At 40.5% G+C, this 15,219-nt stretch overlaps 1 protein-coding gene across 1 annotated transcript; it reads left to right on the plus strand.

The window, feature by feature from the left end:
- Positions 1–2,420: 2,420 nt before the first annotated feature.
- LOC138746973 (lens fiber major intrinsic protein-like) lies at positions 2,421–12,849 on the plus strand. Its single transcript, XM_069905733.1, has 4 exons — positions 2,421–2,783; positions 8,856–9,020; positions 10,908–10,988; positions 12,399–12,849. Exons 1-4 carry the CDS (start codon positions 2,421–2,423, stop codon positions 12,573–12,575), a joined length of 786 nt encoding a protein of 261 aa, XP_069761834.1. The 3' UTR covers positions 12,576–12,849.
- The last annotated feature ends 2,370 nt before the right edge of the window (positions 12,850–15,219 follow it).

Consider the following 15,219-nt stretch of genomic DNA (forward strand, 5'->3'; position numbering starts at 1 on the left):
AGCATCAGTTAGTCAAATTTCTTGAAGTAAGCATCAAGGGAGGTTTATAAAGAGCTTTTTTTTGCATCAGATTTATGCTTTGGAGGCAGGGTTACAAGGGTAAATACCATGATTTGATTTAAAATGGCGGACGGCGTTCTCCTTCCTCGAGCTGATGAACTGCTGAAGCTGCGCGTAGTCCATTCATAAGTACGAGTTGTCTGTGAGTTGGACATTCCTAACCCATAAACTGGTTTTATGAAAAGAAAATGAGATTTAAGAAATTCAAGCCTCCTTTACTGTCATGTAATATACAGAACATGTAATATTACACAAAATTGGCTTCTGCGTGCTGTAAGGCAGACAAAGAGTGTTGCCCATCGCCCCTTACAGTTCAGCACAGTAGAGAAGCAAAAGAGAGTCCCTTCAGAGTCATTGAGTGTCTGTGGATTCACCTCCAGCCCTCCCACAGCCTCTGCAGCCACACAGACTCCTGTTCGATTCATCGGCCACCCGAGCTCCAGATCCAAACCTCTGACGCAATAAGGAAGCCTTCAGCATGCAAGGCCCTTTCAGGAGCCATCCTTGCCCTCAGCATCCTCTCGAATCCCTGTTCCAATAGCTGGTTCCCATGAGTCAGTGTCCCCCGACCACAAGTTGCCCACAGCCTGTGTGGATGCAGTTGTTTGAGTATAGAATTAGCAGGGAGAAAACTGACAGAGTAAATATAAATTTCCAAAGGTATTCAACACTGTAGAAGACACAATAAATGAGGCTCCATGAACACCAAATTCATTAAAGCGAATAAAACCAGATGTACCCTTTGGATCTGAAGATCTGCATCCAACAGAGTAAAGGGAAAACTCGTATCATATATAGAGTTTCAAAATGCATTTGATAAGATAGCATACCCATTCTTAAATGGGTTGTCAGGTCATTCATCTGAGTGCTACTGGTACCATGTAACCGAGTACTACCTGTCGCAGGGTCGGGTAGTCGGTGTCTAAACCAGCTCCCCCACCAGGCTTGCCTGGTGCAGAGGGTGACTAGACACCCTGCAGGATAAAAAACAAGATCTGTCAAAGGGTGGACAAACCCTCTTGTAGGGTCAATGGCCATCTAGCAAATACGTGTCGTGAAGCTCAGAAAGGGCACCCCTTGCATTGAAACTTGGTCTGGCCATTCACTGTAACAGAACTTCCCCCAGCTGTCTTGGACCTCACCATGCTGCTGGATCCGGGAGAGGGTGGGTCTGGACCTGTGCAACCCCTACTCACCTAAATCCATTCACACACATACTGTTCCTTTCTGAGGAGTGGGGCATCCTCATATCAAGCCCCACAAACTGACTGAAAGGGACCATCATCATCCTACGGGATGGATTGCCAGACTTTCTGAAATGGAAGGCTAATTGTGTTGAGGTTAAGATATTAATATGCTGAGAGGTTTGGATGGAGGACAAAAAAAAACAAAGAATAGGAATAAAGTCTGTTTAAATATATCTAGAGTTTTCTATAAAGCCTCATGTGAAAGCCAGTTGTGAGGACATGAAGAATCTGCAGAGGGATATATTATATTAAGCAAATTGGCAAGAAGGTGGCAGATGGAGTACAATGAAAGTAAATGTGGTTTTGCTGAATGGAAATGAAAAACCAAATATTTTTCAATGATGTGAAACTGGTCAATGCTGCTTCCTGGGGTATAGAACTGAATCATTCAGGGCCAGCAAGCAAATGGGAAACAAATTACATGTTGGCCTTTATTGCAAGGAAGGTGACTAGATTGATTACTGGAATGAGGGGTTGCCTAAAACGAGAGATTGAATAAGACTGGCTTTTACTTGCTGGAGCTCATAAGGAATACAATATTTTGTATTGAGATGGTTCGTGCTTATTCGCCAGGTGTGGACAGGTGCGTCATAAGGGAGCTGTTAAGGTTCCCAATTTCTATCCCTTGCATTGCTTCTGTCTATCTCGAAGAATTTGTAGATTGGAGTGGCCAAGATTTCGTTGGGGTTACAGCAATTGCATAGGTCCAAATCCTTGTGGTTGGTCATTTGAGTCTGTGGTCCGGTGGGCTAGATATGTAGTGGTAGTCTCAGAAAGAATCTGTAGAATAGGTTCCTATTTATTTTTGCGTTTGACAATTTTGTTCTGATGCTCCACAAAGCCTTCCTGGTTGTCATCAAATCTGAGCTCGGAGTCCGGTCTCCTGCCGAGCTGGGACGATGCAAACGGAAGGAGATGCGCTCCAAGCCCTGGGATGAAACAGTTAAAGTGTACTCCCAAACTGGACAGGTCCCTCCCCCCAGAAATGTTGTCAGGTTCCGAGTCCCCTATAAATACTTCTTTCTGAGCAATTACATTTGGGGGAAACGTGTGAGGAGCCCATTTCATTCTGCTGTGGTTATTTTGTAACAGTCTGCCTTTGAAGACCCCGGGATGATGTGGGAGCTGAAATCCATCGCCTTTTGGAGGGCAGTGTTTGCAGAGTTTTTTGCCACCATGCTCTTCGTCTTTTTTGGACTGGGCTTCACCATGCGATGGTCTCCGGGCCCCGTGAACGTGCTGCTGGTTTCTCTGGGGTTTGGCTTTGTCCTGGCTGCCTTGGTGCAAGCCGTGGGGCACGTCAGCGGGGCGCACCTCAACCCGGCGGTCACCTTCGCGTACCTGCTGGGGGCGCAGTTGAGCGTATTCCGCTGTGTCCTCTACATCGCCGCTCAGCTCCTGGGGGCAGTGGCGGGGGCAGCTGTACTCTATGGGGTCACTCCCCCGACAGTGCGGGGCAACCTCGGCCTCAACACGGTAAATATGCTGGCTCCGAACAGACAAAGTGTGATCTCATACAGACTCGTACATTCTGCAGATGCTGTGATTGCGATCTCTATCGTACAAGCTAAACCCTTGTTTGGAAAACAAGTTTGAAGCCAAATAGTAAATGTCCTGAAAAATTAAAGGATAGAAACGAAGGCGGTAAATAGAAGTGTGTAAAGACGCGAAGTCCAAACCTGTAACTTTGAAAAGTTTTCCTGACATGTTCATGACAATAAATTCTGACAGGCCTCAAATATGAAATATACTGGAGTGATTGCAGTAATTATTAGGAAATTGTTTAAGACGCGTCCAAATTCTAAATCTGTCTGAATTCTGGGTCTTAAACAAAGATCAAAGGCAGAGGTTTAAACGGAATTATGAATGTTGTTGCCTTCGCTTGGAATTGAATTAGTTAAAATAAAATATGTTAAAAGAATATAAATCATTTCAAATTTGTTTCCCTATAAAGGGCCTAACCCCAAAAACCCCACATTTACAACTCCGCTTCAAGTATTCACGACCGGTTTATTTCCAGAACCATTTATTTGAGACGCTACTGTGAGTTGAGATTAATGAACAATATAAAAGGGGGTCAAGAATTTCCCCCGCTCGTTCATTCCGTTAGATTTATCGAACGTGTCGAGTGCGTTTCGGCTAGCCTTTGTTTCCTATAGTTTTTCGCATGGTTTTTTTGGAAAAACAGCCGCACGTCAAACGTACAGAATGCTGTACAAACCCAACCTTAATCCAATGCAACAAAGGTAGGAATAAAGCGTCGCCTGTTTAAATATATATTGTGTGTGTGTAAAGATCGAATAGTTCGTTTTACTGAAATTATTGGTGTCGGTAGCTTTTTGTGCTCGGTGACTGATAATGCAACAAGATCTGGTGAATTTGAAGAGTTGGCACATTTAGTTCGATTAATTCTGAACTGAATAGCTATTCCAGATAATCCAAATGGTAGATTTCCCATCGATTCAAATGATACTGTTTCTTAGATTTCAGGCGGTAGATAATGCAAAGGGAAGTTCAGTTCTGTTTCGATTCGTGTCCAACATTTAGCAGAAAGCACATTACGTTTGGGCCATTGCTTACGGATCTTGATTTTAAAATGTGACATCTAAGAGCGTGTCTTGAGCACTTTCAGAAATGTGGCAGCTTGATGTAACGTCCGGCGGGCTTGTCAATTGCCGGTGTCAAAACCCGAGACTTTGGAAGGAGAGGTGCGCTCGGCGACGTTCACACATGAGCTGGGGTGCGGATCTTTCCAGCTCGTCAATCGTCTGTATGAATCTCTCTCGAATGTAAACTACAATCACAGCGTCTCGTTTCCCTCTCTCTGACGGGACAGGTATGTGGGAGTTGACTTTTCCTAACGGAGGGGGTAAGTTCTCCTCCCAACGTGGGTTCAACTGGTCTCGTCTGGGGATCTGGTCGGAAATAAGTCGCTCGCAGCTTGTGTTTTGAGTTACGCCGAAAGCGATGCTGCTAAATGAACAGGACCTGGTTGATGTGAACAACCAGGCTGGTCGCATTCCACCCAATACATGTGCCAGAACAAACCCCCCTTCCAGCCGACACGCTGTTGCCGGCGTTTCGCTGTCACAGGTCAACCGATTTCCTGCGCTATTCTGTGTGGTGTGGGCCACGCCAACCTCGCCGAACGCCTGGGACGTGCCACTGATTTCGCGGTTTCATCGGCACCCGCAAAAACGCCACCAAAACAAGCCGGTCGCCAATCGTGTCGTTTGTGGGCACTTTCTGCTGAAACGAACCACTCGGGTTGCATTCGCGATCCTGCTGTGCGCAAACCAGGGTCAAAACCGAGCGTGTCCATTAACGATTTGAAAGGCGATCTTGCTGTGCGCAAACGAGGGTCAAAACGGACTCGGCGTCCAGTGGTCCAGTGCGATCTTGCTGTGCGCCAAAAAAAATCACCAAAGCAGACCATGCGGCCATTCGTTATTTTTATCTGGGGACGGGTTGGGCGCAAAAGAGCACCAAAATAGACGAGGAATCGATTGGTTTCGCTGGGATCTTGCTGTGCGCGAACGATCGCCAAAACGGACCCGGTGTCTGTTAATGAACTTTTAATGACCTCACGCTGATGGCAAACCCACCACCAAAAAATATCGAACGAGCTATTGTTGTTTGTGGGATCTTGTCATGCGCCAGACTCCACCGAAGGAGACCAGACTGTCACTGATCTCGCTTTTGCTACCCAAAACACCGTCAAAGCAAAAAATTAGCGCTGCGTGTCATGACTGATGGCTGTTGGAATTCAGCTTTGGGACTATTCGGTGAGCCTGAAACGAAATCTGATTAAGGGATAATTAATTCGTGCTTCCGAGATTCTCCACAATGCGTTAAAACACTGTCAAAGCAGTCGAGCTGAACATCTGAACATTGTTCTCCCAGGACTTGCAGGGACTTTGATTGACCTTTTTGTTCTTTGTGGAATCTAGAAGAGGTGTGATGTTAGATTTATCCAATGTTGATTCAACTCAGTACTTCAAAGTATTTTGCGATGTAGTCGAAAGGCATAATAAAAAATAAAGTATCTCTTTAAACCAAAGCACCATCTGTCAAAGATGTAATGTGGAATAAAGATTCTACCAAAACTTTGCATTTTTAGGTACTGAAACAACTAAATATGTGAACCTTTCCTAGCTACTAGGTACATGTCTGAAGTTCTCCCCCTACTCTACTCCCCAGGATTTGCATACAAGCTTATTACCATGACTTTAGATGACCTCCCAAACTTCAGTTAATGGTGACACACAACTGCCATTAGTTTTCCAAGGACAGCATGTATAATTTTCTATTAGTCTGTCAAAATTCAAAATTTAACACAAAACAGCTGCAGTGGTTTAACATATCACCAGCTTTCCCAGGATGCACCAGGGACAAGAAGCAAAATCCACCATTTGCTTGTCAGGGCTCAATTTAAAAAAAAATTAAGATATACTGCAGAGGAACTGATGTGTCATCTGTCAAGAGATTACCAACTCCTGGACACTTTGCAAAATATCACAGAAAATTAATTGAAATTCGTTTTTTTAGCCAAGGATCAAGTACACAGTTCAGCACAAACTAGGTGATAATGACTTTGAATGGGACAATCCTCCAAAAATGCAATGCCACTTTGTAATGTTAAAATTAAATAACAGCATATAAAAATACAATAGGTAGCCACTGACCGACGACCGTAATTGGGACTGAAGGATTGGTCGTATCTCGAAATGGGCGCAAGTCGGAATTTTGCACGTGGGCGTGGAGTACTGAGGTCTTAAAGCAAACTTTTGAATCAAATCTTTTTTTTTCATCGTAGGTTTGATGATAACAACTTAAAGCTTCCTGAATTTCACAATCAACCTTGGCACATTCACATTCTGGTCCATGCTTACCTTGTGAGCTGGTGTCCCGGGGTCCGTCGGCTGGGCGTGGCCATCTTGATTCCGTATGCGCACAGTATTCAAGATGGCCACACCCAGCCCTGGGACGCCGACTAACAAGGTAAGTCCGCACATTTTGCCTCTTGCATGCCCTGTATCCCTGTTATAGTTTGTCAAGTCCAACATCATCCATGTCAATTTTCTTTTTTTTAAACTTTTCAGTCACATGTGTGGATGGACGCAAGTTGCATAGGTCGCAAGTTGGGACATACCTGTATTTAGTTTTAGCCATAAGCTGCAGACTGAAGTGACACATAAGAAATATTTAGCCCTTCTAAACAGACACATTATTTACTTAGTGTGTAAAAAGACACTTTGCCTTTGATTGCTCCATCATGATGCATTCGGATTAATATTGTTTGAGTAAGAGAATTTGCTGCTGCATCCTCAAATAAGGTCCATCTACCTGTTCTGATATTTCAAATGAACATTATAGATCTCAAGGATTGCCTCCATTCTATTGAACTTTCTTCCTCAGACAACAGCAGATTGACACGTCATTCATCGCATTGATGTCTATGAGATTTTGGTGTAGACATTTCCCTGCAAAACAAAATGGCATTTTTCAAAGTGACTCATTATACGTTCTGCAGTTTGATATTTTTGAGTAATATAAGTGAACTATCAGGAAAAATGGCTTATTTTCATGTTTATTTGGATCACTTTGAATTTCCGATTCAGTTTGGTATTGATTTTTTTTCCCCCTATGAACTGCGAATATTGCAAAAGCATTTGTTTGAGTAAACTGCTTTAATAATAGGGAGCAAATATCTGGCATGTCAGATGTGAATATCAGCCAATGAAAGAACATATGGACAAACTGAATGCCTCTTGCTTAAAACAACATAACTGCTCCAAGATGCAAGTGCGTACGACTATGAGTTTATGATAGATGCAAGGATTCCTGTTAATGCACTGTGCAATTGTATGTATGTACAACATCTTATTTATTAATCTTTTGACTGTTTTCCCCCAACCAATAGATTTTTTTTGTTTCAGTTCTAAAAATGTCACATTGTAAAATACCCGTGTGAATGACAAATGAAGAATGAGATTATGAGGATACCATGTGTTGCAAACTGTGACATTTTAGCACATGCAGAAAACAAGAATTTTACAAAATTTTACAAAACACTTGGGGAAAACAGGAATTATGTGGTAACTAGGATTTTCATAAACAACAGGTAGTGAAAAATTGTGTGAGTACAAATTCTCAACTGGACTCAGGGAAGTAGATTTAAGACAGATGAAGAGGAACTGCTTCTAGAGAGTAATGAATCTGTGGAATTCTCTGCCCAAGGAAGCAGTACAGGCTGCTTCATTGAATGTATTTAAGACATAGATTTGTTTTTGCATTGTAGAGGAATTAAGGGTTATGGGGAAATGGCAGGTGGGTGAAGCTGAGTCCAAGGCCATATTAGCCCCTTTTACACTGAAAAGCCGCATTATTGCCATATACATGACCCATCTCTGGAAGCTGGCTTACTTGTTTACACAGAAGAAAAGCCTTTGCCTACTTTGGCAGATTACAGCTGGGTAAGTTCACACCTTCGATGTGTTCACACAGCTAGGTGAAGCGCTCGAAGGGCAGATAATACCCAGCTCTAACAGTCTGTGTTAAAGGGGTTGTTGAATAGCAACCTGGCTCCTGTTTCATTTGTTCAATAATTTAGCCAAATTTCATCATTGATATGATTTAATTATAGGATGTTGTAAGTTTCCAGATGCTGAATAAAACTTCAGTGTATAATCTAATACATTATTTCAATATTGAGTTCACAGGCACAGTTATTATGGAAGACTCTTTTCTCAATTGGAAGTAGATTAAAACAGTATTTTTTTTTAAATATTTACTTTTGGTCCATATCTTGCTTCCTTCTCCTTGAAACCATGACTCTTTGCAGACTTAAATTTCCTATTTGAAACCTAGTGAACAGTCTCAACTCAATTCCACAAATATTGTTCCACATCACTGAACAATAAGAATAGTTGCCATTCTCATTGAAAGCCAATGCAAGCCCATTGTACAGAAAGTGAAATAAAAACACTGGAAGTTGAGGCATACTGTTGGGCCAAGCAAAGATCACTAGAGTTTTACTCAAATACTTCATAATTTAAACATTTTAGCACATCAGCCTTCAATCCTTAGCAACACAATCCCTCAAACTGATGAACACTAAAATGCAGAAGAAACCTCAACCATTACACTTATTGCTTGTTGTTACTTAATGACTATTCGATTCACAAAAGGGCAAGAACAAGATGTAATAGAGTTTAAGGGTGTAAATTTAGAGAATTTTGCTCTCCTGATTGCCAAGTTCCTTAAGTAATGAGGCAATAATGGACCCTCACAAAATCATTTGTTTCTAAACTGTGCATTATTTTGCATCATGTATTTGGTAAGTATTAAGAATCTATGGTTTCAGGTGGCATTCGAACACAATCATAAGCTCAGACCCAGGAAAGTTCGTAGAATCTAAGTCGTATGATTTGTTGATGTTTGGTAGCAGATAAATATGTTCTAAAGGACACTTGTAAATATGCCCTTTGATATTATTTCTAGTCTGTTATTGACATTTCTAATGGCAGTGTTTTACTTATTCTTTAGTTGCATGCTGGAGTGGGTATTGGCCAAGGCACAACTGTGGAGATATTCCTTACTCTTCAGTTCGTCCTCTGTATTTTTGCCACAACAGACATTCGCAGAAATGGATTCATGGGCTCAGCAGCTGTGATCATTGGCTTTTCTCTTACTGTGGGTCACTTCTTCGGGGTAAGTCTGCAAATTGCTGCTGCACCTTCCAAAAGACTTTGGTTTGGTGTGAAAAATATACTCTGCTCTGGACTACAAGTACGAATAGAAAAATGCAACTTTGTGGTGTTGCTTAATCCAGCCTTGGAAGATCTGCAGTGTGTAATCTTCCCTTGGCTAAAATACAACCGATGTGCAAAAACTGACCATAGCTCCTCAGAAGAGGAAGGGGATTAAGTTAGATAAACCTCATCATTTAGCAATTCCGGTTGGAAAGTATAAATACATTGGTTGGTGTCAATTGTCAATCCAGGTTCTAGAGTGAGATCCAAATCAGTAGTTTACTCTCCTGAGGAATAAAGGACTCTGACTTTTATTTGATAAACAGGCCTGTGGGAGACCCATCACCTACGTAGAGGATGCAGGAGCTCTCCAAACATACAGACAGGGGTTTACTTTCTTCAACACTATCTGATATTAACCAATCTCAAAACAGTCATCTCCCTGGCAGCAAGCATCATCCCATCAGCATTAAGCAATGCAATGTCCATCTACATGATGCATCATATTGTGTACCAAAAACACAGACAAGTCCCCCTTCTCTCAGTTTTTACAGTTTCTGTTCCCCTAATTATTGTAAATCACATGACCACCCCAGAGAGAAACGAGACTGTTGGAAGTTATCAGCCAGGCTATTGTTACCAGGCAACTCACATTTCAGAGCCTCCTGCTGCCCTCAGTCAGGGCTGGTGATATTTCAGCTTGGCTGTCATTGCCAGGCAACACACCTTAGGTCTCCTCCTCTCCCCCCCCCCCCCCCCACTCCTTTTCCTTGGTTATCTGCAGATGTCCCAGCATAAGCATTAACCAAAATGTATTAATATTTTAATTAATAGATGTGTTAATATTTTTGATGTATTAATCAATGCCAAACTAAACTAGAAAGATTCTTACCTCTGCAACACAAAATAAGATAAGGCACCAAGTCTACGTGATCATTATTCATGTGTCAGCCTCTTTTGAAGGGACCAAATTTTAATTGGTCATTTTTAATTTAACAATCTATATGCCATTGTTCCTTGAAAAATTTGCACATAATCAGAATGATAATTACCCTTGTCCATGTCATTGCAAAAGACATGAAGATTGATTTTCATTTGGTTCAACAGGCCTTGGCCTCTTGTTACATCCTTGTTTGAATCCACAAGGCAATGGCTCAACAACTGGGAAATTAAATTTACCTCAATAAACCTGTTTTTGGCCTGCAGGAACCCTCATCTATGCTGTAAAATTGTAAATTCTTATGTTTCTAAGAGCTTCACACTTGGTCCAACGAAGTCACCTCTTCTAGGCAATAAGCCCCTTTATTAATCCTCAGCTGTAAATAGGATCTAGATTTCAATTTTGGGTGAGTACTGCTTGGCATCATTGGAGGGCAAGATTTGGCCAGTTCCAGGGCGATGGAAGAGAAGAGGCTATGCAAAAGGTAAGGCTCAAATTATTTTTGAGGGCCCACAAGAATAAGATGGCTTGGTCCACCTTCTGTGATTGCAAAACTGTATCTGACTCATCCTGCTGCCAGATTTATTTTGTTGAACCTGGTGAGTGGTTGGTTGGGACAGCTAGTTTGGTATATTGCAGCTCTCCTGGAGAATATAATTGAAGCCTGGGTCTCAGAGAGTTCAATTGTGATCCTCTGTGAAGAATTAGGTTTAATTAGCAAATACCTCTGCATTCTTTCATATTGTCTTGTATGGAATTAACTATTGACAGGAGTTTAAACTTATGGCTTTTGTTACTCAAGTGGTGATGAATAGTAATCAGTACCTTTTCTTATTGACTGTAATTTTTTTTGCATATAATTATGTCTAGCTGGAATAATACCATACTCTCTTCTGTTTTCTTCAGCTTTATTACACAGGGTGTGGAATGAATCCAGCCAGGTCCTTTGCACCAGCCGTACTCACTAGAAATTTTGGAAATCACTGGGTAAGCACAATCTGAATGTAACTGAAACAGAGAGAATTTCTTCAGCATCTTTATGTAAACTACAATCACAGCATTTCTTGTTTTATTCTCTTAAACCCACAATTGTATTGTTTGAAGCCAAGCCTGCTCCAAACTAAGAAACTACTAACGGTTGGTGGAAATATATTGGAGCGGGATTTGTTACATCTGTGATGCTTCCCAGATTGCCCACATATACCTTGAGGAAGGCCTCAGGCCCGAAATGTCGGTAATATATCTTTTACCTCCTGTGGATGCTGTGAGACCAGCTGAGCTCCTCCAGCATTTACTGTGGGTTTTTTTTACATTGAGATGGTAACATGGTTGAGGCACGTCAGCGCCTCTACTTCCTCAGGAGTTTGCGGAGGTTTGGTATGACATCAGAAACCCTGCCAAATTTCTAGAGGTGTGGTGGAAAAGTGTGCTCACCAACTGCATCAGGGTCTGGTATGGGGACACCAATACTCCCGAGTCCAAAGCCCTGCAAAAGGTAATGGACACAGTCTAGGACATCACAGACAAAATCCTCCCACTATCAAGAACACCTACAGGGAACGCTGCCGTCGGAGAGCAGCAGCAATCATCAAGGATCCACACCACCCAGGACACACTCTGTTCTCGCTACTGCCATCAGGAAAGAGGTGTAGGTGCCACAAGACTCTCACCACCAGGTTCAGGAACAGCTGCTCCCCCTCCACCATTAGATTCATCAACAACAAACTCAATCAGGGAATCATTTAAGGATTCTTACTTGTGGTCTTTATTGATTTTCTTTTTGTTCTCTGTTTTTGTTACATTTGTTATCTGTTTACAGTTCTGTTTATTTACGTGTTTTACGCTGTGTAGTTTAATTTTTGCTCTACCAATTAGTGATAATTCTGCCACGCCTGCAGGTAAAAGAATCTCAGGGTTGTATGTGATGTATGTCACATATGTACTCTGACAATAAATCTAAATCTGAGGTTGAGGTGGGATGTTAGGAGCGATTAAACCATTCAATTCTAATTCATTAACAACTATTTAACATTATAGCACAGTATGGACCCTTTGGCTCTCAATGTTGTGCTGACTTATATATTTCTATTAAAAAAATGTAAATCCTTCCTACCCCGTAACCTTCTTTTTTCTTCCATCAATGTGACTAAGAGACTCTTAGATGCTCCTATTGTTCTAGCCTCCACCACCACTCCCGGCAAGGCATTCCAGCCACCCACAACTCTTTGTGTCTATATTTTAAAAAACTTACCCCCGACGTCTTCCCTAAACTTCTCTCCCTTCACCATTTGCTATTCCTGCCGTGGGAAACAGGTGCTGGCTGTCCACCCTATCTATGCCTCTCAGAATCTCATAGATGGATTGGTTTCTCAATTATATTTTTCAATATCTTTGCAGGTATACTGGGTTGGCCCTCTGATAGGAGGTGCTATTGCAGCTCTGGTGTACGATTTTATCCTGTTCCCCAGGATGAGAGGCGTCTCGGAGAGATTGGCTATTCTTAAAGGAACGCATCCCCCAGAAGCTGAGGAACCACGGAATGATCCAATTGAACTCAAAACACAAGCCTTATAAAAGTAGTTTTCTTTTTAAAGAAATGGGTTCACAACACAATCTATTCATCACAAAATGACATTGTGAAATTTACTGTGTTGTTACTGAAGGTGTGCATAAAAGAATATGAATGCCGTTAATGTCCTTGAGCAAGGAATTAGAGAATGGGGGTAATATCTAAATTACAATGCTGACAAGAAGCTCATGGAGTTAAATTACTCTGATTTCTTTCAATATTCAAGGATTCTTCAAATTCAGTTTGAATAATTCAATTTAGTTTCATTAATTGGAAAAAACATGCTTGATTATTAATCATATTTTATAGTTACATTAAATTTATAACATGCTGTTTTTTAAATGCTTGCTAATTGCAAATGCTTTAAAATGATATAATGGGTTGTTTTGATGGAACAAAAAAGTATCTTTTTTAAGTTCTATAAGTTCATGAAAAATGTAAGCAAGTTTACATTTTACAGCAGTGGAAGTTGAATGACTGGTTGACTTGACCTTTTCTGAAGTAGGATGGATTTTTGAAGATCTTCTTATAACTTCCTTTTTTTAAAAAAAATTGCCCTCATCCCATCTCCTCATCCAACAACTCCCCAAAGTAAACTGAAAGTTTAATTTGAAAGATAAATAAGGAAGTGCCATGAAGGGGAACTTTACTGGCAACTTTTTTTGGGGAAAATGTATTTTGTAGCCAATAGACCTTCTCACATCACTAGTGTTTGGACACTTCCTTTTTAAATTTGTATTATTTCAGAAATATTTTTCACATGAGCCTAATCCAGCAGCATCTTCAAAATATTTATACATAAGATTCTTTCAAGGCAATTTAATTCTTTTAGGGTGATCATACAAGGGAGCAAATTAATTTTGTGACCAAAGATAATCTTCTACTAGCTGAAAAGTTCTGCAAACAACAACTGCTCATTATTATTAAAATAAATCACGGGAAATTCAGTAATTTAAAATTTAGTATGGATTTGTTCGTTCATTTTGCCTTGCCACACACAAACTGATTTTGGTTACATGCCCTCTTTGATGATGTAGATAGACTTTTAGTTTCAAAAGTCTGAAATTTTATAAAAATCATATAATGATTTGTTTTATGGTATAGGTGCCCACAAAACACTGCAGAACTTGCCTGAAAATGGAAAAATAGTGTCTAATCACACTGTGTGGAAAATGCGTCACTTCATGTCTGACATCTGACAATTCTCATTAAATCAGTGAGGAACAAAGAGGCAGAAAGAAATACAACTTGGAAGATGTATGGGTTGGGATGATAATTTGCATTTTGGCGATTTGAAAGGCTTAAGCCAAATTTTTGATGGTTTTAGAAATGTCTATAAACCTGAATTTCACAAGGACAAGTTCTGAATGTTCACCAGAATATATTTGTTAAAGTTCAGGAAATCTGCCAACAATTCTTTCCTCTTCATTTGTAGGGTTGTTTGTTTGGCATACCAAGAAACAGATGGGTGACTGATTATATTAATAAAGGGGCATCAGGAACAACTATTCCTTTGCTGTGTAAAGTCAATGAATAATTGTGGGGGTAAATAAATCAGAGCTCTGTTCCTTAATTTTTCTGTTGACCCTTTTTTGTAAACTCCAAACTAAAACCCCACATTTAGAAAATCCAATGGTCCCAATGTTAGTATAGTGGAACACTCGCTTCCCAAACTCCACACTGACACAAATACAGCACTGGGTAAATTCTGTCACTTCTTGAAGTTGCTGGATGATTATTGCATTGTCCAAATCTTAGCATCTTGAAAGATGAAAGGATATATGAATACTTCTGCCTCACAAAGTTAATTGCCAGGACAGCACTGGTGGCTCTCACTGGCTGCAGTTAAAACAAAATAGCATGTTGAGGCAGAAGGGAGAGGAAAAGATGCATGATATTACAACAGCTATGATTTAATAACAATAAATGAATGGAAAGAATTTTGCATTACGCTGAAACTAATATTATAAATCCCACTAGTTTGTAAATTTATCCCCTGTTATGAATTTCTTCGGCTGCAGTGAATGGTAACTGGAAAACAAAGTAATTCGGGGAATAGTCCAATAACAGATAGTTACCATAATCAGCATTACTCAAAATGTGTCTCCCTGTAACAAACCTCTGGATTTGCACACATGGATTTTATTTTTACAATTAGTGTGAGATTGATGTTTTGTGGTGAGGTTTTTGGAAGGTGATTCTAGAAGGAAGAATACTGCCCTGATGCGTTTTGGAATGAAGAATATTTTCCCAGTCACCAAAAATAAAATGTTAGTTTATCATTGCCACCGTTACTAGGATCAGTTCTTGTATTCAAGGGCAAACAGTTTGGACTTTTCTTGCCCCGTTAAGACCAACTTCTAGCATGTAATCATTTTGGTCTTTTCAATCAATTTTTTTTAAATTGGGAGTGATGCTACAGTCGTTAAAATAGTGCATCTTTGTGGTATTGTTAAGGTATTGTATTTTGAATAAATAAATTTTGAAAAGTGTTATGGCATTATTTCAGTGAAATTTAAATTGTTTGTAATTGCATTTGATGAATTATTGATGCATCAAATGGAAGAAGACTTAAAATGGCAAGTTACACAAAACTCTGTTCATTCTGAAAATACTCAAGATTAAATTAATGAGGCAGGATGCCTCCTT

Source organism: Narcine bancroftii, chromosome 12 (assembly GCF_036971445.1).
Source record: "Narcine bancroftii isolate sNarBan1 chromosome 12, sNarBan1.hap1, whole genome shotgun sequence".
Lineage (NCBI taxonomy): Eukaryota > Metazoa > Chordata > Chondrichthyes > Torpediniformes > Narcinidae > Narcine > Narcine bancroftii.

Coding starts and splice junctions, on each gene's coding strand:
- LOC138746973 (XM_069905733.1), top strand. CDS start 2,421: ATGATGTGGGAGCTGAAATCCATCGCCTTTTGGAGGGCAGTGTTTGCA. Junction 2,784..8,855: donor GCAACCTCGGCCTCAACACG/GTAAATATGCTG, acceptor CTTATTCTTTAG/TTGCATGCTGGAGTGGGTAT. Junction 9,021..10,907: donor CTGTGGGTCACTTCTTCGGG/GTAAGTCTGCAA, acceptor TGTTTTCTTCAG/CTTTATTACACAGGGTGTGG.